The sequence below is a fragment of the Labeo rohita genome, chromosome 18 (genome assembly GCF_022985175.1).
Source record: "Labeo rohita strain BAU-BD-2019 chromosome 18, IGBB_LRoh.1.0, whole genome shotgun sequence".
Taxonomy (NCBI): domain Eukaryota; kingdom Metazoa; phylum Chordata; class Actinopteri; order Cypriniformes; family Cyprinidae; genus Labeo; species Labeo rohita.
The window spans coordinates 11,466,601-11,492,203 of NC_066886.1; the positions used below are offsets into that span (position 1 = coordinate 11,466,601).

Consider the following 25,603-nt stretch of genomic DNA (forward strand, 5'->3'; position numbering starts at 1 on the left):
CTGCCAGGACCCCTCTCTCTTTCTCTCTCTCATCCCTTCAGTCTAACTGTCCCCCTTTTCTTAGCTCTTTCAAAATATCCACCATTTTATTTCCACCACCATCGTTGTTGTTTTTTTCATGTGAGCGCATTTATCCTTTCAATCTCTTTTCATTTGTATAACTCCCTCCCTCTCCATCCTCTCCTGCATTTCATCTTTCTCTCTCTGTCTCCCTCTTTCTCTGGAGGTACAGATGGACACATTTGCAGGTTAACTTGAACAGCTGGAGGTGCATTATTAGCATCCTGCTGCTTCCTCATATTTGCTCAGAATTTTTCCCCCTTCCTTAGTGAGCAGATAATTCACAACCAGCCAACCAAAGACGTAGACGTGTCCTAATAGAGAAAAAACGGGAGAGAGATGAAAGCTAAGGGGACGTGGAAGCGGAGGTAGGCATAGGCGACCTGTTTCGGAAGTAGGGGATGTGGTTCGAATACAGCTGATGTGGTTTTGGGTTCAATGGGTTGAACGAGCTGTGGGGGAGGACAGAAATGAAGTCCCAGGGATCCGTCCGTGTCCCAAAGGGACAACCGACAATGAGCAATTGTGGTGGAATGGCTCATGGATATTGCTTTTAAAAGATCTCGTGGTTAAAAAGCCTCCGGCGCACCCAGGGGCGTGGATTAAACGCACATGTGCATACATGTATAAATATACATATACACAAATGAACACGCATATGCGCACAAAGAGCTTAAACGCTTACTGTTTACACAGCCATATTGTCCCTTTTAGAGCACTGTTGTGTATACTTTGTTGAATGTGACCATTGTGTGTGTTTGTAATAGTAAAGGCAGCTGCGTCCTCTGGCAGCCATTGTGATCGAAAGCAACCCGTCATGTCTTCGGAAAGTCGTGTGGCAGATTGCAGCATTAGAGAGAGACAGACAGTGTGTGTGCAGCCGACCAACAGCTCAGCCAACTCCAAATTCACTGCACCAGGCCTCAAATTCAATAAGACCCCACAAAGACCAGGTCCGGCCAACAGCACTGGCCAGCACATACTCCGCTGACCACTCACCAGAGCCATAATTACCCTCTATACTGCAATTAGCAATCTGGGGCTGTGCGAGCGCGGGCGCGCTCACGCGTGTGTCCACTTCCAATAAAAGTTTGCAGTTGGCAAAGGAGTCACGGCTCACTTTGACCTTGAAATATAGATTTGTGTCTTCTACGTGTTGCTCTACATCTCGCTTTTAACAAGGCCCCGGCCAAGTCACCTGGCTGTTCTGAGGAGTTTATTATACGGGTAATAATTCTTCATTGAGCGTATTATTCATGCTTTTGCGTTGCCATGGTGACTCATGCATTCGCCTCAACACCACACATGCTTCTCGTTCCTCGTTTTATAGTCTAGATGTACTATTATTTAATCTCCGAAGCATATGGTAACACGTGTTGGATTCACGGCTGTTTTGCATTCGCGCCATCTAGGAAGGTACGAGGACATGCGGATGATAGGAAAGAGATGGGTGAGGGAGAGAAAGGGAGGTGTACAGTGACTGTTGAGGTATATGGAGGCCATGGGAGTAAGTGCTTCTTATAAAGACTTTATCATGTGAAGGGTTTATTGGTATGCTGATTAGAACTATTCCCCCACCGGCACTTTCCAGCATTCAATTAACATTCAAAACACAAATAGCTGTGCATATATTACACGCTAACAATCAGGTCCTCAAGTGTGTATGACTGTGAGGTCGGGGGTGGTTTGTATGTACAAGAGGATGTGGGTGGGTTACTGTTTGCGTGCGTATGTATGCATGGGCACGCATGTCATTTGCCCTGGCAACAGAGCAATGCGTATTAATTTTTCGTAATTCAGTTTTAGTCGTTAAAAAGCCTCAGCTTTAAACAGTCTTGCTCCATTTTGTCAGGCATTGCAAGGTCAGAGCGCTGTGCTGTATGCGGTAAACATGCATGTTTTATCCATGATTTGAGCTCTGTTTTGATTGCAGACTCTATCTGCAGCACAGTGTGCAGTCTTTTTATCTGTGTGTGCTGGAAATGAGAGAGCGCTGCCTCAGTGGGAGCACTGGGTGGCCATCAACACTGCAGCCAGACCAGCCTGCCTCATAGGGGGCTAGACCTGCTGACATGTACTGATTGGTGGAGAAGAAATTAGGAGGGTGGCTCTTGTTATAAACAGAGCACTTTGATTGGAAGAGTATGTGGTGGGTTTATTATAGGGGGCAATTCATTGGCTGATAAACTAAACACAGTGTGAGACTTGTGCAGCTGCTCCTGTAGTGCATTATGGGTAATGAAGTTCTCTGGATGAGAGCACCCTGGTAGTAACAAGGCATAATCAGACTTCGGAAAGCTAATTTGATTCTGTGCCGCTTGGAGACCTGAGGCAGCAGTCGTAATGAAGAGTGTGATATTGACGAGACCTCCCAGTAAGATTAACCCTTAAACCTGAAACGCATTGTACAAGCTGATGCTATCTATCTATCTATCTATCTATCTATACGCGTTAAAGACACAGATGTTTGATAGTAACCTTTTCACAGTTCCTAGAACTATTGGCGAAAGTACCTGCTTTTTGGCATGTTTGCACTCCAGGAACTGGAGGAATGATTTCAGTTCTAGGAACTCTATTTGCTCCTAAAACAGCTCTATAGGAAAAACCAGTGACTCAAGTGTAGGCAGATTGGCCGAACACATATGACTGTCGGCTACCCGGCATTTTTAAAAAGCCATTACAACATATTTACTCCACGAACATGGAAAACAGCGATAACTGCTTTTATCTGTTGTCTGTAGTCTTTTCTCAGCTTTGATGGTATGTAACACTGCAAGTTGTCATAGGAGATTTTGACTCTTAGCCCTACTTTTTGCTCTTTCAATCACATAAATTGTGCGTTTGCGTTCTCCATTATCAGTTCTGATCACGGCACCCTCCATTCACAGTTATTGACGTTGGCCGCTTCAGAGTTCCTCCTACCGGTGCAAATGCAACCTGGAAAACAGCCTGAGGGGAAAATTGGTTCTCTAGGAACCATCCTGCTGGCTAGTTCTTAAAACTACACAAACTATGTTTGTTACAGCTTGCAATGTGTTAGCCAAACACTTACCTACATATTTGCGTACTGTGTCAGTATGTCTTTTATACTCATATACACGCCACCAGGTTTAAACATGAAGTTCAGTGTGGCACTTTATACAGGACTATGGGTCTCAATGGCTTGGTTAAGCTCTGAGTCAATAACCACAGTTGGTAGAAATTTACCACACTCATCCGTGCACCAGCCTGAGTCAACAAGACAACCAAACCAGCAGGGTAGACGGCGACGAATAAGCGAGGACGCACCATGAGTTTAGGCGCGCACGACGGCTATGGAGGAAGTAGACGAGCGAAGAGGTGGTGTGCGCTTTGGATGGAGAGTTTGTTTGTTTGCTTGTTTGCATGAAGGTCGGTTTCTGCAGGGTAGAGGGATCCAGCGTCCTACTGTTATGTAATCTGATAGGAGATTCCAAGCTGGTCAACTCCATATGCCGTCCACGTTTGCCAAAAATATCTGGAGCCGGAGACTCCATCCCGTTTGGCAGCCAGATAAAGAGGGAGAGCAAGAGAGAGAGCGTTCCGGAAATATTTGCTGCAGATAATAGGAAACGTGTGAATCAGACCGACAGCCAGGAAAGAACACGGATGAGTTAGTCGTGTCCCCCACTTTGCTCTCAGCATCGCCGTCGGGCCGCGAGTGTGTTTTGTCGAGTCAACGAGGGCTGGGTTTAACTTTTCGGGCATGAATGAAAGTTGTATAAAGGAGACGTGACGGAGTGACTCACTGTGTGCGTGTATGGTGTGAAAGTAGAGAGATGGCTCCTGGGATTGTTTCAGCAATGCAGCACTCGCTGTTTGTGTGTAAGAAAGAAAGAAAAGAAAGAGTAGGAAGCAAGAGCTCTCGAGACCCCCCTAGCCCTGCAGTAGGAGTGAGTGTGTGTGCGTGTGTGTGTGTGTGTACTCGGTTTTGGCCCACATTGCCACCCCCACCAGCACGGGTCAAGCTCAGCACGCCGCCGCTTCTCCCTGCTCTCCCTCTCTGAGTTGCCATGGCAACACACCTTGAGCTCGCCCCCTAGAGAAGCCCGCTACCTCCACCCCCTTTCGCCCCAGCTCGCTCCCCTCCTTCCCCTCGTCTCCCACAGCTCTCCCGCTCTGCCTCTCCACCGCTCGGGCCATCAATCCGGGGGCCGGGGCCGCGGGCCTCAGGGCCAGGCGAGAGGTGCCGAGCCACATGGGATGTGCAGCTCCCATCTACACAGCTCATTTGTGTGCCAGTGCACGCTACAGGGGGTGATGGGTGGAGAGAGCGAGAGAGAGAGCAAGATGGAAGGAGGGAGGCACTCTCATATAGATGGGCCCGTCCCAGAGGAGCGGCGCAGGCCAGGGCGCCACCTGGCTCCCCCTGGTCAATTAGCTGGAAGCACATTGGCCAAGCTTTGCAGCAGCAGCCACTGCAGAGGCGCAGCGGCAAGGACTGTTCAGTCGGTGGAATAACAACCTGGAATACCACATGAATACGTCTTTTACTCATTTGCTTTCCACCTATCTGTTTGCACGATTGCTGTTTTCTTGATTCGATCCTCTTGCCGTTTCTCTCTCGCGCTCCCTCTCCGCCTCCCTCCCTCAATCGATGTCCTGGAAAGCCCTCATCAGTGATTCTGCGAATGTGTGGCGGCTTCATGCCGTTTCTCAATTAAGATGCTGCATACCTTTAGAGGCGGCCAGTTTTCTTTTTTTTTTTCCTTCTTGTTCTTTCCCTCTCAATTCCAGTTAAATATTCTCTCAGACGCACATCCCTGCCTCTAGCTGCTCTTATATCTCTATTTTTCCTCCCTCCCATCCTGCTTTGCTTAACACAGGCTCTAAGCAGCGATGAATATAGGGTGAGAGTCTTTGAGGAGAAAGGGTGGACGGCAGTTAAAACGTTTAACCTCTCTCAATAATCCGATTCCGGATAAATCGGGTGCTTTCGATCAAGCGACATGCAAACGGCACTGTGTACATATATATACACAACATGCCAAGCATCAATGCTTTCCGAGATGAAGGGAAGGAATTCTGAAATCTCTTCGGTTTGCCTTTCACAATGTGTCGCAGTGCTTGTAAAGTCCTTTTGTTCTTTTTTTAACCCCCAGTTAGTTTCAGTTATGAAAGAGCGTGTTGTTGTCATGCACTTCCTAGGCCCTCTGCTGCACTCTACACGTCTGTCTTCTCCTCTTTAGTGGTGTGATGGCTCCCCTAGCACACTGCAGTCCCCCTCTCTGAGACCTTTGTGTCAGCCTCACTGATCAAATGCTCTCCCTGACAGCACTAGTCTGGTTTGCAGTAACAAGCAACTGTAATCCCAACGTAGCCCCATCACTCTCTCATATAGAAAGAAACTCACACACACACACACACAATGAAGTGGAGAGCTTAGTGTTTCTGCGCAGACTGGAAAATAGATGATGGAGCATGTTCCGTACTTACTGATCAACTGCGGTTCTCTCGGAGCGAGGCTTACTTTTACTGCACACACACACACGCATGCGGAAACACACATGCTCACAGGCCCCTTGGCTACCATTACTTTGTGTTGGACAGCCCAATTATCCCTTTGCTTTCTGCTTTCTTTAGCAGAATTCGCTTCCTCTAACTCTCTTTCTCTCATTTTTCCCAATTTTTCACTTTGGTCTCGCTTCCCTCTTGTTTCTATCCGTGTGCATATCGTTCGGTGCGTCCTTACCCGTGGAACAGATGTTGTCTCATCTTTTTAGTGTAGATTCTCCCTCAGAACTACTAAACCCAGGTGTAACCTCGCTGCTTCCTTTTCCTTTACTTGTCCTTGTTTCATTCTTCTCAATTTTTGGTTCATTTTTGGTACATTGTCTTATTATCTTACAGTGTTAATTCTCAAATAAATGTCTTGTAAGATTTATTACGTATTTTGACTGAAAAACAAGTCAAAAACCACTCATTAAAAACACATTAAGAAGTCATTGTTTGCTGTGTGACTAGCTTTGGTGTGTCAAATGTCTTTTGGAGAAAAATCTCCCCTAGTTTTGAGAATGATTTGTACAAGACAAGATTCAAGTAAATCTGAAAAATGCTGATAAAGAATAGCATTTTTGTGTGCGTGGTATTTGGTTCCTTCACAGCCGTGCACTGGATCTTGCCTCATACAAAACATTCCCTTAACTACCATAGTTCAGATTTGTCTCCAAAAGCATTTGATACACTAAACCTAGTCATAACCCCTGTCTGCTGCTGCTTTCATTCTCCCAGAAAAGAATCAATTTTTCACTTGGTGTTGCACCCCTCTCATCCCCATCCTTGCGCGTAACGTTCGTTCAGTCTGCATCCGCGAAACGGATCTTGTCTTGTATCTCGAGACGATCTGGTCTCGTTCAAACCTCGGCCCCCCCGAACTAGAGCAGATTTTCTCCAAAAGGCATTTGACATATTAAACCCAGTCGTAACCTCTGTCCGCCGCTGCTTTCATTCTCCCAGAAAGGAATCCTCTACCCCTCCCGAATGCAATGTCTTTTAGGAGGCAGTGGGGGAGGACAGACCAAAGCGGTGCCCTTGCCAATCCCCCCCCTACACTCTCACTGCCCCCTCCGCCTCTCCTCCCGCTCCTTTCAAACGGGGATTAGAGCACCCTTGTGTGGGCCTTTGAGACGGAGCGGAGATTGGAATCGGCGGAGGTGGCTTTTGGAAGGGAGGGGTGGGAGGTGGAGGTCAGGGTGATGGTGGGGATATATGATTGAAGACTTTATTAACCCTCCGCGCACCCCGTAGCTCAGCAGCGGGACTCTTCGGGCCTGTCTGCACGGGCCGGCGGGGTGCTGAACGCTTTGGGAAGACGGGGGTCTGGGAGGCGGCGCTGTGTCGGCGTCTACCGTACCCCAGGGCTCAGTTAGGGGTTCGGGGGATCGGGGTGGGAGTCCGGCGGCGGGTGTCTGATGGAGCGCAGGCAGGCGGGCCGGGCTCAGGCCTGTGTGGCGGGTGGGTGATAAGACGAGAGCAGAGGCGTCCAGCCAGGACACGACGCCCACCTTTCATCTGTCCCTCACCAGCAGGGGGCGGCACTGATGTCACTCAGGCAGGCTTAAAATAGAGCAGCGGGCAGAGGGAGGGCACAGAGCCTGCAGCACTGGGGGGGCAGCAGGCAATTACCGGCCGGGAAAGAGACGGCACTGGGCAGAGGAGGGGGAGGAGGAATGGGACGGGTGGTCATACTGTCCAGAGCTGAAGATTATAAGCCTGGGACCACAAATGATGTGCAAGGACAGGAAGAAACAGAAAAATGACCCCGTTCGCTCGAGAGATCTCAGAGACTTGCTTACGAGACGCCCTCGCAGACGGTTAATGTGTAAAAATGTCGTGCCTTGTCTTTTGGCAGCGTGTGTCTGTGTCTTTCTGTCTCTCATTCTCTCTGTCTGACCCTGCTGGTGTGTGTAACCTGTTGTATCGTGCTCTTGTGTTGCAGAGGAAGGCATCAATCATGAGTGCAAGCTGTGTAACCAGATGTTTGACTCTCCGGCCAAGCTCCTGTGTCACCTGATCGAGCACAGCTTCGAGGGCATGGGAGGCACCTTCAAGTGTCCCGTCTGCTTTACAGGTGAGGGGTCCCGCCCGGGGGGTTGGTGGGGTTGAGGTCATAGGGTCAGGGGCAGTCAAAGAGTTTGGGGGAGGTGGGGAGGATACACACTGCCAGCGATGAGAGGGTAAGTGCACACAGTGTACGGTCACATGGTCATACATGTGGCCAACTACAGTCAATTAAGCACCATTTAGGACATTCCCTCATGTAGGATTGCATGCAAAAGTGTCTTTACTTTTTTTGTCATCTCTTTCCTTCTTGTCTGTCCCTACTTCTGCTTCACTGTTTTACACCTTATCTCACCCCTTGTTATCTAGTTTTTCCATCTCATCGTAACTATCGTCTTCTCTTCTTGTCTCATTCCATTTTTTAGTTTTTATTTTAGTTTTGTCCTATCTTCTCTCTATCTTTTTTTTTTCTTTTTTGCCTACATTATTTTTTTAATTGTATTTTCATCTGATCTGTCTCTTTTTTTCTCATTTCCTTTCAGTTTCTTATCTTGTTCCATCACTTTTCTTCTCCTCTTGCCTCATCTTTAGTGCCCTTCTCTTCTCTTCTCTTCTCTTCTCTTCTCTTCTCTTCTCTTCTCTTCTCTTCTCTTCTCTTCTCTTTACTTTTAGTCTTCTGTTCTCTTCTTTGCACTTGTTTTCTCTCTCTTTTTGTTTATCCTGTTCTCCTTTTTTAGTTTTTTCTCCTCTTCTCTTCTTTTGTCATCTTGTTTTCTCATCTGTTTTTCCTCAACTTTTTTCTTTCGGTCTCATTTTTTTCATTTTAGTCTTTTCTGTTCCCTTCTTTTCACTTTTCCCATTTCATATGTGACCCTGGACCACAAAACCTGTCATAAGAGTCCATTTTATGAAATTGAGGTTCATACATCACTGAAAGCTGAATAAATTAGCTTTCCATTGATGTATGGTTTGTTAGGATAAGACAATATTTAGTTGAGATACAACTATTTGAAAATCTGGAATCTGACAGTGCAAAAAAATAAAATAATAAATCAAAATATTGAGAAAATCGCCTTTAAAAGTGTCCAAATGAAGTTCTTAGCAATGCATATTACTAATCAAAACAATTAAGTTTTGATATATTTATGGTAGGAAATTTACAAAATATCTTCATGGAACATGATTTACTTAATATCCTAATAAATTTTGACCCATACAATGTATTGTTGGCTATTGCTACAAATATACCCGTGTGGTGTGGGTCTCTTTCTTTTTTCCCCTTCTCTCAACACCACCACTCACCCCCTCTCTCTCCCCTCCATTCCTCTGCTCCATTTCTCCTCCTTGTCCTGCTAATTGAACTGAATTAACTATTAAATTCATTGTTCATCCTGGCGAGAGAGAGGAAAAACCAGACATGGACTCGCTTTGAGAACACGGATCGACTTAAATGCATAAAAGATCAAAATACACATGCATACTATACATATACATGCTACATAATATAAATCAAGATCAGTTTCTCTAGCTTTGAGATGGAGGAGAGATATTATGACACGCTCTTTATGCAGAAGCACACAATGGTTAATAAAGTTCAACGTGGCCAAGACAGGAGGCTGCGGTTCGTGCAGGCGACCTGCTGAGCTGATGCTAAAGCTAATGAGAGCTGATCTCCCCGCTGTGATGCCTGGTGGGACTCATGACCCCTGGGCAGATCGAGCCCCTGTCAGTGGACCAGAAGGCACTGCAGTAGAATAGACAAACAAGAGCCCACAGTTAACTGGCTTTATCAAATCAAAATGGTCATTTTGCACGCTGTAAAGTATCACGTACAGACTGCTAGCTTTTTCTGTAGGCCAGTTGTCATGCTGAATGTCTTTGAGGTGAGAAGATCCGTGTGTGTGTGTGTTCAAGAGAGGAGAGGTCAGAGAATAAAGGGCAGGTTTATAGAAAGGCAGTGTAATCCGCTCTCGCTCTCCAGGGTAGGACCCTCCGTGTACGTGTGCATTTAGTTAAACAGGCCCGGTGTGTGTGTGTCTCCTCACACTAAGTTTGAAAGTCACTTTGGACTGTTTGTCAGCTAACCTTTGGGAATCAGAAATCATTACTTGAGCTTGTCAACATTAAAGACTGGTGTTGGAGGCCATATTGTCCCCAGCACTGGAACGCGCCATTCTCCAGATAATTTCACACTCGATTCATCTTTTTCTTCCCTCACCCATTCTTTATTACTCCTCTTCCAGTTCCAGCTCCTTCCATATTCACTGTACACTCCCGTTCGCTTCTCTATTCGTCCTTCTCTCCACCCCTCTGATCAAATCATTTGTTCTTTTGCCTTGTCCGTCCCTTTGTCTCCCTCTCTCTCTTCCTCCTTGCGGATTAGTTCTCCGTCTTTCTTTCACCTTTACCGAGTTGTTTGGCTACACCACGTTCTCTTCCCCTCTTTCCTCCCTTACAGGTACGCAGTCCTCTTTTAAACTTTAACACTATTCCTGTGTGGCTCATGAATAAGTAAGCGGATGCCTTCTCCTCCAGGGACGCTCAATAATTCATAGTCTCCACACACAGCAAACTTAAGTTTACTGAAACAAAAAAAAAAAAATACACGAACGGAATTTAAAAACCCGAGGAAAGAGGAATGATTTATTGATAAATATCACAAGGTCTGGTGGGGATACTTTAGTCTGTCTCTGTCTCTCCCTCCATCTCCGGCTGTCATCCCCTGCTCTCCGATAAAGAGAGTTTGAGAGCTTTTCATTTGAGGACGCCCCCCTCCCCCTTCCTCTTTCCTCAGTGCCGACACATTGTCTCAAATCCAAAAAATTCATTATTTTTATTCTCCCTCTCCTACTCAAAGCGTGAAAGTTGGTAGTCATGGATTTTTCTCTTTTTTTAATTCCTCAGGATTAGTTCTTAATCGAATCAGCTATTTTCACAGCCGATTCGCTGTACGCTCTTGGGTAAAGCGTTTCGGCCAATCGTTTGACTGCTGTTTCCCTTCTGTCTTTTTCTCCCCAGTGTTTGTTCAGGCCAATAAGCTGCAGCAGCACATCTTTGCCGTCCACGGACAGGAAGACAAGATATACGACTGCTCCCAGTGTCCGCAGAAGTTCTTCTTCCAAACTGAGCTCCAGGTGAGTAATGCACAACCACATGGCAGTCCAACAAAAACAGGTGAACATTCATGACTTTCTGGAATGAGTCCAAAATTCATTTTTACAAGACCTGCCAGTGTTAGTTGAGAACATTTACTGGCCATAAATATGTATCCCTGACACCGTATTTTATTTTATTTTATTTAAATACTGCACTCCCAATTCAGTGGAAACCCCACATTGTTACAGTTCCTAATACATTTAAACATGAGTAACTCTTTACATTCCAAAGCCATTTGTTACTCACATTTGGCATGATGAGTGATAAGACAAGCATGCATCTAGAACAACCACAGGCCTGTTTGTGACCCTGGACCACAAAACCAGTCATAAGGGTCAAATTTTTGAAATTGAGATTTATACATCTATTTCATACAAATATTTGAAAATCTAAAAAGTATCTTTACTTAATATCGAAATATTTTTTGGCAAAAAAAGAGAAAAATCTATAAGTTTGACCCATACAATGTATTTTTGGCTATTGCTACAAATATACCCGTTCTACTTAAGACTGGTTTTGTGGTCCAGGGCCACATTTGACCAGTCAGAATAAAGTATTCCAGAAAGTCTAGTGTTCATATTTAAATGGTTTCTGATCAAATTTTATGTGTCATAAGTGCAGTGAATCTCCTTGTGTATCTGCTTTGTGATGTTTGGAATATAGTGGGATTCTGTAGTCGATCTCAGTTAGTCATGATAGACACAGATGTGACACAGATCACAGCTAATAAGGGAATTAAAGGGGAAAACAAGGTGCATCCTCAAGCCAGTAACGATTAGACCCATTACTCTGCAAATCAATCACACCACCTGCTGTGACTGCTGGAACTCACATTCATCCACACACACACAAGCGCGTGCGTCGTCAGGGCAGACAACTGGGAATGCTGTCCCGGGCCCACTCGCACTCACATTTGCAATGCTTATACAAAAAACAGATTCATAGACATTGTGTACTCGCATATGCACAAAATGTTAATTTTGTTTGCTTTTACTACATTTTCTTTATTATAACCTATTATGACCTCTTTTTGTACTGCATTGGCTCAAAATCAAACAAAACCAGCTGAGATCCACTGCACCACTAAACACTATATATACACTGTGTGGAGGAATGTACACTAATCACAGTTCAGATGGCCTTGAGCAGTTAGAGATACTGTACAGACAACTGTATACCCTACAGGTTCACGCTCAAGTTCACAGCACAATCTGATGTCTGACAGTTCATCAAAAGCCGTTTGCCTACTGTAACAATAACACACTTTGTCCACTTGACATTATTTCTTTCCGGATGAGTCTCTGTTTCTTGCTTTCTCTCTTTCATTGTCTTTCTTTTTGTCTTTGTTCTGTATCTGTTTCTCTTTCTGTCTCTTCTGCTGTGATAGGTATAGTCTCTCTCTCTCTTTTACTGAAGCCTTTATCTGAGTTCCCTGAGGGAGGCCCTGAACCCCTCCACTCAGAGACTGACACACTCACACACATATAGACTTTAGCGAGTAAGCGCTGCCACACACGTTTACAAAGTGCTGCCACACTCCGTACACTTTTTGCTATAACTTTTCTTTATGACACCGTGGTTCCCAAAGTCCCTTTTCTTTTGACATCACTGTATACCTTGATGTGCGTTTTCAATGACAGCGATTTATTCCTGCTCAAGTACGTAGCCTCAAATCTTCAGTTCATCACAGCTAATCGCTGTCAATGTATCAATGTCATTTTTTGATGCTTTATTGACAGTCTGTGGAACCACAGTGTAGTTTTGTTCTTTTTTGGCCAGGAGTTTTGTGTCTTCATTCCCCAACAAAAAGATGTTTTTGTATAGAAATACAGACATTCTAGTGGCTGTGGTTTGGTTTTAAGCACCTCTGGATGTTCCTGACCCGTGGTAATGATTCCCAGCGGAGGCAGACATGGCAGAGCAGTGAGACACATCTGCTGACTCAAGTTTAGCTGGAGATATCACAGAGCTGTGAGGTGAAAAATAGTATCAATTTAAGCACCAACTCAAATGCAGACATCTCAGCCAAGCCTAAGGGCCAGACAGAATTTAAATCTCTCTCTCACACACACACATTCTTCCCACGCAGTCCCTTCTAAAGGACTAGAACTAAATGTACTGGTTAAAAAAGTTACTGCTAACTGGTTGATTCTCCTTGGGGGACTTGTCTTTAGTGGTGCAACTTTATGCTCCGATAGTATCAGCACTGGATTCGGAATTGTCGAAGGATTTTTATGGCCATTTTTGGAGTTTTTCTTGATTGTTCTGACCAAATGTGACCCTGGACCACAAAACCAGTCTTAACCAGCATGGGTACATTTTTAGCAATAGCCAAAATTTCACTGAATGGGTCAAAATTATCGATTTTTCTTTTATGACAAAAATCATAATATTAGGATATTAAGTAAAGATCATGTTCCATGAAGATATTTTGTAAATTGCTTACAGTGATTATACCAAAACATAATTTTTGATTTGTAATATGCATTGCTAAGAACTTCATTTGGACAACTTTAAAGACAATTTTCTGTCAGATTTTAGATTTTCAAATAGTCGAATCTCGACCAAATATTGTCCTATCCTAACAAACCATACATTAATGGAAAGTTAATTTAGTCAAGTTTCAGATGATGTATAAATCTCAATTTCAACAAATTGACCCTTATGACTGGTTTTGTGCTCCAGGGTCACAAATATAATAGTTTAAGAATCAGCGTTTTTAAGGATTAGTTCACTTCCAGAATAGAAATGTCCTGATAATTTACTCACCCCCATGTCATCCAAGATGTTCATGTCTTTCTTTTTTCAGTTGAAAGGAAATTAAGGTTTTTGAGGAAAACATTCCAGGATTTTTCTCCATATAGTGAACTTCAATGGGACCCAATGGGTTAAAGGTCCAAACTGCAGCTTCAAAGGGCTCTACATGATCCCAGCTGAGGAAACCACAAATGCTCATCTTGCACTAGATCGACTTCACGCATTCCAAGTCATGTTGGAAAATGTCACACATGACATAGGCGGAAGTAGTGTTTACAAAGCATTTCTGTTGGAATCTGTGCAATCAAGAATTTCACAAAAGTGTTTTCACATGAATTCACCACGTTGACCAACAGATTGCAGTTTGGTTTGAACATGACTTCTGTGTGAAGTCACTTTGTACATCAGTTGCCATACGTGTCTCAACTAAAACGTGCAAAGAACTAATAAAAATCTTAAAGTGCTTTTGCTTATTGTTTGCATTAGTCAGAGTTAGAGTTTGTTGTAGGAGTCTAGCAGTTTGAGCATGTTTTATGAAATCTGACCCAAACCTAACCCAAAGCTTGACAGTTGTCCATGTCCCGGCTGGGTTGAGTAGTAGTCCTCTAGATCAGTGGTTCCCAACCACAGTCCTGGAGGCCCCCTAACACTGCATGTTTTTCATATCTCCGTAATCAAACACACCTCATTCAGATCGTCAGCTCATTAGTAGAGACTCCAAGAGCTGAAATGGGTGTGTAAGACAAAGGAGAGATGGGAGAAGAGAAAATGTGCAGTGTTGGGGGGCCTCCAGGAACGTGGTTGGAAACCACTGCTCTAGATGTGTGTTTGACTCGCATTTTTCCTTAAATAGTCCAAATAGTAAATGCAAAATGTGTCTGCTAAGAACTTAACTATAATCTTAATGTACTGCCGCTAGGTTAGTGCCACTGTATGAAGGCGATTGTTTCTCTCGCGGTTTCTCTCTCTCTCTGTGCTGATTATGGGGCAGACAGATTGAGTAGGGGCAGGACTGTGAATAACTCAGCCCACAGTGGCTGCCACGGGCCGCTGGGGTCAGCTGCATCCTGCCCTAGCCCAAGTTCCATTCATCTTTGTGAGCTATGGGCCACCATCCCTGCAGCCCCCTCCAGTGCCCGCCTGTGTGTGTTGGTGGGTGGGTCTTTATAAGTAGCAGGGTGTGAGGTTAATAGCTTACTCAGGTCCATGACTTAATATTTTAGGGGCTTGGGGGGTGTGACCTAAATCTCCTGCATGGTTCAAACACACCACCCCTCCACGTGAGCCCCCGGCCGCGGCGTGACAGTGATATAAGGCCGGCGGCGCTGGGCATATGGCCGGTCAGTCCATTTAGCAGCAGGGGGAGCGCTGGACCCTGTCGGTCACTGTCTGCCTCACCCCGAGGCCGGCCAACCGAGATACTCGCACCAGCCCATGGCTCACCGGGCACACTGCATCACTCCCATCCGCTCCGTCCCCCACATCCACTCCGGGCCCACCTGAGTGGTGACGGAGGTGAGGAATTGAACAGGGACAGCTCCATTCCTGCATCTTGACCCGTGCCGGGTTTTCCCCCGCTCCTGCCCAGGTGAAAGGAGAGTTGAACGTGTGTGCATTTTGTTAACAAGACTGAATGGATGGACGGGCATGGCCTATGCGCCCTACCCAGCATGCCCTCCCAGTGCGGCCCCACTCTGAGTTAATCCTCGTCTTCCCATGAGCCTTCACAAGACACGTTACTGTATCATCCCCCTCTCCCTTATGGCAAAGTTTGCTTCCATCCTTTATCTTGTCTCTAATTCTTTCTCTCGTTCGCACTCCCACCAACTCCCTCCCTTCCTCAAACTGTTTCCAACTCTCTCGCTCTCTCTCTCATTCGCCTTTTTATGTCTCTCATTCTTTCTCCCTTTCCCATTTTCTTTTTTCTGGCTCCCAGAAGAGCCAGCCCCCATGCATATTTTAGCCCCTCTGTGTTGCCCCCACCCACCCCTCTCTCTCCGTCTCCCTCTTTCCTTTCTGCCTCTCCCTGGTGCCCCATAAATAGTGCAGATGTAAGCTGGTAAATAAGTGATGCTTCGCCCCGATCAGCGCAGCTAGACCTACTCTGCTGGATCCTCCACTCCTTTGTTAGAAACTTCAGAGACTTTTTGTGTGAGTGAGTGTGTGTGTAGATTTTCTTTCAGTTGTTATTTTGTTTCCCCTAGGTGAACTCCCAACCGCCCACCCTTCGGCCCTTCCATAGGCACTGCTGTCACTCTCTGACAGCGCGCCTCATTTTTACACACTGCCGGTTCTGATTGAGCCCTCCAGGGGGCGCCGCATTCCCCCCACGCCCTGTATCCCTTCCCCGCTGGCATGTGTGTGCGCACGTGGGTGTACGGTATTTCCTTTAGCGCTGGTTAATATTTAACCGTACTCAGCAGTTTGGATGGATGGATGGGTGAGTGAGTGCGTGTGTGTGTATGAATGAGGGAAGAAGGGGGGTCTTTGCACTTGTTTGTTTGTTGATGCCTCCTTGTCTCCCCCCCCTTGACATTGCGAAAGTGTTGAATATTTGAGGGCTGTGAGTTCTCATACAGCGCTGAGCGGAGTGATGTAAGGGGGCGGCGTTCATCAGGGCGTACACACGTACTCGCTTTCTCACACACTCTCCATTTTTCACAGAGGTGGAGGAAGAGCTTGTATGATTTCAAACTGCGATTTGTATTTTGTGTTGCACAGACTGGAGACGAGGTACATGGTTTCTCCAAACCTTGCAAGCAAGAAACCTCTACTGTTATTGGACATATTTAGGGTTTCGGGATTGTTCAGATCCCTAACCCTAAGTTTTTTTTTTTAAGATGTATTTTTGGTATTTATTGTGATATAATAGTATAGACAGATTGTTAATGGCTGGTCTCTGTGGTAATACAAAACATCGGGCAGGACATCCAAACACTCACTTATATTTTGACTTTTACTGACCTTAAATATGGCTTATCATCTGAAATACTGTATGTATACGTAGAAAAATGTGCGCTATTGAAGTGTCTGTGCCAAGTCTGGAAGCTGTAGTAGCGCACTTTATCCATGACAGATTAAGGCGCTGGTGCGATCGTTGCTCTTAAAATACTCTTTTTGATCAAACAGATAAAAGTATTACAAGACTCTGTGTTTATTTGTGTGCACTCAAAATAACAACAAAATGTTGTGCTTTTGTGAAATAATGAAAGGATGCGCTTTCTGCCGTCTTGGTCTCTGTGAGCTTGAGTTTGACAAGAAAAAAAATAACCGAAACTCCTTGTATACTTGCTTTACAGACATGAAAAATATACCTGTAGAAAGTGTAATATCTACTTTCAAATGAACCAATTCAAATAGAAAACAAATATTCTCAGATTATGTAATCTGTTGTGCATCACTACTGTTGAATCGCCAACTTCATCTTTTAAATTGATAACAAAGAAACCACTACTTTATCAGTAAGTTATTAAAATGTTAATGCAACCTCCTTACTGTTTTTCCATGACACATTCATAATTATTATTTCTGCCGGCGTGCTGTGGCAAGCTTTATGTGTGCGCTTGAGCGCTTGGCTATGTAGGCAATTAAAGGCTCATTATTATGATTTAAATGTGATTAGTCGACTACTGCTTAAAATGAACGACTACTAGTCAACCAGAAAAATCTTTAGTCAAGGGCAGGAGAGAATACATTTGACAAAAATAAAGATTTTTAGTTTGTTAGCAAAAATTTCTACATGAAATAAATGCTGTCCTGTTGAACTTTGATTTATCAGATAACAATGAATTTTGATAACAATGTATCTCAATTTCCACAAAAAAGCAACATTGATAATGATAAGAAATGTTTTTTGAGCACCAAATCAGCATATCAGAATGATTTCTGAAGGATCATGTGACACTGGATTAATGATGCTGAAATTTCATCTTTGTCATCACAATTATAAATTACACAATATATTACAATAAAAAACATTTATTTTGAATAGTAATGTTTTATAACATTACTGTACTGTTGTTTTGATCAAATAAATGCAACTTTAATGAGCATGAATACTCCTTTCAAAGACATTTTTAAAAATTTTAGACACCAAACTTTTCAACGGGAGTTTATATAAAATGTAGACAAAAATTCTGCTTATTCACTGCAAAAAAAGCTCTTTTTATTTAGATTTTTTTTTGTCTTGTTTCCAGCCCAGATATCTAAAAATTCTTAAATCAAGACTGATTTTCTAGACAAAAATTATTGTCTTGTTTTCAGAAAAAAAGGCAAAATTGAATTATTTGAAACAAGCAAAATAATCTGCCAACGGGGTAAGCCAAATAATCTTGTTTTCTGTTTGAATTTTGAGATCATTTTGCTTTTACATAATTTGACTTGATTTTGAAAACAGGACAATAATTTTTACTTGTCTAGAAAATTTTTATATATCTGGGCTGGAAACGAAACAAAAAAAATCAAAGTAAGTGTTATAATTTGTAAACCAATTAGACAATTTTTGCATTGTAGACAACAAAATGAAAAAAACAAGACTAAGAAGGAAGCAGAGATCCAGAATGTCATAGAATAAAATAACACCCTAGCAACAACACAGCAGTGCACTCAAAACATTCAAGTGAGTTTTAAAGCACCACAGACATTTCCCTCAGAAAACATAAAGTCCGCCTTAAACTAGATTTAATATTAGTGTATGAACAGACAGGCACATTTTTACTCCTATACCCCGCATTAAGCAAATCACGCAGTTAACAAGTGTAGAAGCTCTAAAAAAACATTCACAGAATCTGTTCCATTATGTGTCATATTAGATTTATAATGTACGCGGAGAGTTTGTCTGTTGTGCTTTGAATCTGCTTTTGTGTGCTGTAGATATTGATATAGGTTTCTATTGTGATGCTCAATTTTATTAGTGCCAGTGTTGTGTGTGCGTGTCCCAGCTGCCCTTGCGTCTGGAGTGGCAGTGTACGTTATTAGAATGGGGATCTGGGGGGCTCTCTTCAGAGCCCTAACCCCAACACACACACACATGCCTACAGCTCCTCAAATCCACCTTACCTGCTGCTGATTGGTTGGCTGGTTGAGGGGTTGTCAGGGGACTGCAGTATAGTGTCTCCAGCTAAAGCTATGAGCCCTGTGTTTAGAGCAGCCCCCTCTCGAAGACCACGACATCTCCGAGTCCGCAGCCACGCGAGCGCTAGGCCTCGGATCTCTGCAATATGAGAATAGGGCGGATAGCGGGAACGTAGCCAAGAGTTGATAATGAACTAATGAAATGAATCTAAATATGTAGGATGACGGCGTAGCAGACGGGAGCGGGCGAGAAGTGCGTCGTGGTGTTACAGATTTACATTGCCGCACGGTTTCCGATGGAAATTCTCCAGGCGGCGGGCATCGGAGTAAACTAGAATCGGAGGGGACATGTTTAAGTTGTTTACCTGTTTGCATTTGTTTTGTTGCTTTGCCCTTGCTGAGACGGAGATTCAAACAAAGCTCGGGCCTGGCGAATTCAAATCAAAAACACTCACCATGGGGCGGCACTAATCTTCAGAGTAAATCAACACATTCGCATTCATTTATTACAACGTGGGACACCGGCTTCGGGCCGCGAGCGTGCACGTGCGTGTTTATGTTGAGATAAAAATGAAGTAAATGCCTTTTTGCAAATTTGCCAGCGAACCCACCCACACTGCTGATTCTGTCATGAAATACCCCTGCTTGGAACAATCTATAAAGTGGAGGAAAGAAGGGAGGAGGACGTGGAGGGAGAGAGAACTTCAGCGGGACGGCACATAGGGAGATATGGTGTCTGCGCTAAATTAAATAATTTGGGGACTGGCATGAGAGGGAGAGAGGGAGGGGGTAAGGCAGAGCGAGGGGAGAAAAAAAAGAGAGAGATGTGTCCGCTGGGATCACTATAAAGCGTTTTCTCATATCCGTCTCTCATGGTAGCCTGTTCCTTTAACGCGCAGACAGAGCGAAGGATATGTTGAGACGCGACATGAGAGAAAGCGAGCTGAAATGAAAATGTGAAGACAACAGAAGAAGGAGGGGGTGTGTACGGCACATGCCCCAGTCAGATATGACAGTTGAGCAGGGTTGTGCTGTGGCGCTACAGCTCCGCGCTGCGTGGTGTGTGTTGTTGTCTCGCGTGCGGGTTGCCAGCTCGGGACTGGAACTGTCGTGGCTGTGACAGTGACGTATGAGTCTAAGCGCTGTCAGTGAGATGACTCTCGCTGCTCCACGCTCTCGACGCTCGACGCACACGCGCGCGCATGCACACTGAGCGCAGCTGTGATCTGGAGGGTTTGGGAACTGTGGATACTTCACTCTGTTTGCCTCGCTCATTAACATAGCATAACAGATGAGAAGACTTCATCTTAAAGGAATAGTTCACCCAGAAAGGAAGATTCTGTCATTATTTACTCCCTCATACCGTCCCAAACCTGGATGGCTTAATTTTTTTGTGGAATGCAGGAGAAGATATTTTGAAGAATGTCTCTGTGAAAGTCAGTTAGTGTTGTGATGACTTTCATTATGGACAAAAGCATTCTTAAAATATCTGCTTTTGTGGAAGTCATTCAGCTTTGAATTGATAATGACAGAATTTCAGCTTTTAGTGAACTATACCTCCTTAAGGCCATAACTTGTTCAATTCCTTTATTCGTTTATTTACATTTTTTTCAAAGTCCTGTACTTTCGTCTGTGTTCGGAACTGTGTGGGTGAATAAATATGACAAAAATGTTGAACTATGCCTTTAAGGCCAAAACGAACATATTTTATTCTTTTAGTTAAATTAATTTATTTACATTTTTTTAAACTTTGGTAACTGTTTATTTTCAGATTTATATTACATTTAAATTGTGTGGTCTCAGAGTTTTTGACAGAATTGTAACTTTTTTAACAATTTTAAGGCCATTGTTAGGCCATAATTAATTTTGTTCCTTTATTCATCTATTTAAATTCATTTATTTACATTTTTCAGAATCCTGTGATTTTGTCTGGAACAACGTTGGTGAATATATAAAATGTTACAAAAAAAATGTTCAACTATGCCTTTAAGGCCGAAACGATATTTTATTCATTTATTTAAATGTATTTATTTACATTTTAAAAAGTTTTTAAACTGTTTATTTTCAGGTTTATATTAAATTTAAATTAGGTTTAAATGAGAAATTAAATCCTAGATTTTAAATGTGGTCTCAGACTTTTTGACAGAATTTTAACTTTTACTGAAAAACCCATTTAAGGCAAAAAAAAAATCTATTCATATATTTAAATTCATTTATTTACATTCTGTAATTTTGTTTGTGTTTAGAACAACGTAGGTGAATAAATAATGACAAAAATGTTCAACTATACCATCAAGGCCAAAACGAACAAATTTTATTCCTTAATTCATTTATTTAAATTCATTTATTTACATTTTTCAAAGTTCTGTAACTGTTTATTTTAAATTTTAAATTAAGTTTAAATAAGAAATTAAATCCCAGATTTTAAATGTGATCTCAGACGTTTTGAGAGAATTTTAACTTTTAGTGAAATACCCCTTTAAGGCCATAACTTGTTTATTTTATTCCTTTATTTCATATGTTTAAACTCATTTATTTAAATTTTTTAAAATCCTGTACTTGTGTCAGATTTTTCAATGTGGTCTTTGTCAAAAGACTTAAAGGTACAGTAGGTACAAAAGTGTTTGTATCCAAAAGCGTCCATTTTGGTACCTTAAAGTGTACATATTGGAACCTAATAGGTCCAAAAGAATATATTCTGAAAAGGTACTGCCCCAGTGACAGCTTTTGTACCTTTATTTCTGAGAGTTTAGCAAATAGTTTCTGTTTTAACTAGACAAGTTGCTGTAAAATGCTCTATACTGCTTTTTAATTTATATTCTAATCATTAAATATGGATGACGAGAGACTGATTGTGGAAGTTCAGAATATTATATGTTATCAAATATTAAACGTCAAATGCCTTATGTTCAAGGAAAAACGAGTATGTGAGAGTGAGCAAATAGAGAGAACTGTTCTGATTGGCTGCGTTTAGTATGTCACATCGCACCCTGTTTTTATGTTCGACATGAACATAAATTGTTTGTTATGTCACAACTGAATAGGACAGATTGTGTAAAACTGCCTTACAGGACACAAAACTGCTAATGTTTTGATTTCAAAAAAGCTTCAGTAGCATTACAAGTGGACTTCACATGGGAAAAAAACATCTCCAGAAAAAAGTTGTCTCCTCTCTCATTCTCTCCGTCTCGTTTTTTTTCTCTCTCAACACACAGATACTGGTAGGGGTCTCTCTCAACCTGACACTTTGGTTCAGCAGCTGGAGTCTGACAGCACACTCTATAAATCACACAGCTCTGACAGCACACCTCACACACTCTCCTATTCTCTTTTCCTCCTCGCTCTCACTCGCACTCTGCCTGCTAGGCTCACATATCGTTGTGACAACAAAGTGTTGACGTTGACTGGCTGTAGATAACACACACTAGCCCTCGCTCTCTCTCTCTCTGCACGCCGCATCGTTCGCCGCGTAATGCGTTTTCTCTCTCTGTCTTAGTTTAGGGCTGCTTTGGAGTCAAAACCTCCTCCCTGAGGGGAAGCAGGGAGGGTTTTAGTGAGGCTATGACATGGAAAGAGAGTGTGTGTACTTTCAGTGCATCTCTGAGTGGCAGAACACAGCTAGCGTAGCGTAGCCCAGTGTTAGCCTAGCGCAGTGCTATCGCCCATGACACGGCTCTACTGAGGCCACCGAGCTCATCTAACATTCGAACCTCCACACTCCACAGATCTCACGAACGCACAACTGTGTGTGCATGTCCGTACGGGCTTGCGCATGCATGCGTGTGTTGTTTTTGGATCTAGTCTGTCTTTATGTCTACGCATTGCTGTTTGATGCCTGCGGAATGTGTGAAATTTTCTATGAGAGATTGGTTACAACAAAAGGACGGCATTTAACATTGACTGCAGTTTGATCAAAATACCATAGTAAATCTAATTAAACTGTGGGAGCTTAGTTTTAACCATTGTTGACATGAAATGGCTTTTTCAACCAAGAAAAAGGATATTCAACAGGATAAAATAAGGCTGTTAAATCATTAATTGCATCCAAAATAAAAGTTTGTGTTTACATACTCTACCAGTCAAATGTTTTTGAACACTAAGACTCTAAGAATTCTCCTGCATTTGTTTGATTTAAAATTCAGCTAAAGCAGTAATATTGTGAAATATTTTTACTATTTAATATAACTGCTTTCTATTTGAATATATTTTAAAATGTCATTATTCCTGTGATGGCAAAGCTGAATTTTCAGCATTATTACTCCATTCTTGTCACATGATCCTTTAGAAATCATTCTAATATGCTGATTTGCTCAAGAAACATTTATTATTATTTTTTTATTATTAATATTTTCAATATTTAAAACATCTGAGTACATTTTTTTTCAGGACTTTGATGAATAGTAAGATCCAAACAGCATTTATCTGAAATAAAAAGCTTTTGTAACATTATACACTATACCATTTAAAAGCTTGGAGTCAGTTTTTATTATTTTGGGAAAGTAATTATAGAAATTAATACTTTTATTCAGCAAGGATCCTGTAAATGGATCAAATGTGATGTTGAAGACATTTATAATGTTACAAAAGATACAAAAGATAAATGCTGTTCTTCTGCACTTTATGTTCATCAAAGAAGCCTGAAAAATTCTACTCAGCTGTTTTAAACATAATAATAATAATAAATGTTTTTTTGAGCAGCACATCAGAAAATTAGAATGATTTCTGAAGGATCATGTGACTGGAGAAATGATGCTTAAAATTCAGCTTTGAAATATAATTATAAAATATAATTTTAAAATCTATTCAAATAGAAAACAGTTATTTTAAACAGCAAAAATATTTCAGAATTTTACTGTTTTTGCTGTACTTTGGATCAAATAAATGCAGGCTTGGTGAGCAGAAGTGACTTTTTTAAAAAACAGAAAATCTTTCTGTTCAAAAACTTTTGATTGGTAGTGTATATATTGTGTGTATATGTAGTGGTAGTGTGTGTGTGTGTGTGTGTATATATATATATATATATATTTTTTTTTTTTTTAAATAGATACATGTATGTGTGTATTTATATATACATAATAAATATACACAGTACACACACATATTATGTAAACAAAAACTTTTATTTTGGATGCAATTAATCACGATAATTAATCATTTTTAAACAGCCCTAAAATCACTAGACAACAGTTTATCCATCATGCATTAAATAGTAAAAAATGAACATCTCTGCCTTTATAAAAAAACAACTGTAGAAACAGTAATATTGTTAAACACTATTACAATTTAAAATAACTGTTTTCTAGTTTAATGTTTTTTAAAATGTAATTTATTCTTGTGATGACAAAGCTGGATTTTCTGAACATTACTCCAGTCTTTAGTGTCATAATATATATCTGCTAATTTGGTACTCTGTTGTTATTAGCGCTGCTGTAACAGTTGTTTTCACGATTCTTTGATGAAAAGAAGGTTCAAAATAACAGCATTTGTAACAATGTAAAAGTAGTTTTTGATCAATTTTAGGGCTGCACGATAAATCGCATGTGATTGTGAGGCACACTTAGTCAGTAAAGCCGGTACTTTGATTAGTAGTAAAGCTCCATCACGTGCGTTCAGTTGGAGCAGCAATTAACATTGACTAAGCGCGCCTCACAATCACATGCGATTTATCGTGCAGCCCTAATCAATTTAATGCATCATTGCTGAATAAATTTAGCATTTCTGACCATAAACTTGTTATGGTTCTAATAGTATATTTTTACCCGTACAAGGGTCCGTCTGTATGCCAGTCATGTGCCGCTATTTGATGCCTGCAGAAAGTGTCAAATGTTATATTAAAGACAGCCGACAGCGTATGTTGACTTTTAGAGCCAGCTCTCCTCTGTTGCTGAAGATTACATCATCGAGTTGCTTATGTACATCATCGCTGTATAATTAATCCCCTGTACATTTAGTATTTATTTGGCAACCTGGTGCTTGACAGAGACGTACCGATGTCGGATATACACTATGTATGAGTGTAAACAGAGCATGTGTGATGGTGAGGTATATGACCATGTGATAAATGTGAGGAGGCCGCCCTGGAGCACAGAGGTCAGAGGAGGTCAGTCAAAGTGCAATCACTCCCTCCGCTCCTCTTAGAACAAAACTGACTGATATCACCTGGATTTTTCTCTCCAAGTTAGTTAAGAAAGTAAGTTTATGAATCCAATTGAATCCAAATGAGTCTGAGCTATTTTCTAGGTCATCTGTAATAAGAAAAATTTGTTTACATTTCATTCAGATTTACACATACGCCTCCAGTCCCAGTCGGGACAGAAAGGGGAGAGCGTTTGGACAGTGACGTGGGTGTAGTCCACTTGAGTACAGCGGGACGTAGTTGCAGGGAAGGTGCTAAATTCAGGACCAGGCACTATCTGGGTGGAGAAAGGTGTGAGTAGGTGGGAAGAGGGGAGGGATGAGGGAATCCAGGGGCAGGGCAGGGGGGCATTTATTTGTAGCACACTCCCAAGTGAGTTTCCTGTCTCTGGGAGGTGAGAGCTGGGAGCATATGAAGCTTTAAGACAGCCCATCTGCTAGTCTCCGGCCATTGGAAGACTGTCAAGCGGGTCTAAAAATAAGCTACTCTAAAGTGCACCAGGCGGCAAAGGTGATTTTTCATTTTGTGTTAAAAACGGAGCAGAGAGGGACAGACTAGCGTCCTAAGAGCAAAGCTGCACTCTCTACCCAACCCCCCCACCCCAATCTCTCGTACTCATTCACGCTTTCTCTTTCTGACACCTTTACTCTCTGTCTTTCTCATTCATGATCCCATTCTCTTTCTTTCTCGTCTGTTCTATGAGCTTCAGTATTTCCTCTCGCTGTCTGTGTTTAGCCATACAGACAGCAGACAGACTCGGCAGAGAGCACTTTATAAAGTGATAGTACAGAGACACGCTGTCTGTTCATTTGTGTGTGTGAGTAAGAATCTAGACACTGTAATACAGTGTGTACTGCAGAGTGGCTCTTGCTCTTCGGCAGTTTCTCTTTTTTGTAATATATA

At 42.4% G+C, this 25,603-nt stretch overlaps 1 protein-coding gene across 3 annotated transcripts in view; it reads left to right on the plus strand.

The window, feature by feature from the left end:
- znf423 (zinc finger protein 423) overlaps nt 1–25,603 on the plus strand; it is a 195,077-nt gene that overhangs the window by 160,187 nt on the left and 9,287 nt on the right. For all 3 annotated transcript variants that reach the window (XM_051135752.1, XM_051135755.1, XM_051135754.1), the window contains 2 exons: nt 7,517–7,648; nt 10,597–10,712. In XM_051135752.1, coding sequence (XP_050991709.1) covers nt 7,517–7,648; nt 10,597–10,712 — 248 coding nt within the window. The remainder of the gene's footprint in view (nt 1–7,516; nt 7,649–10,596; nt 10,713–25,603) is intronic.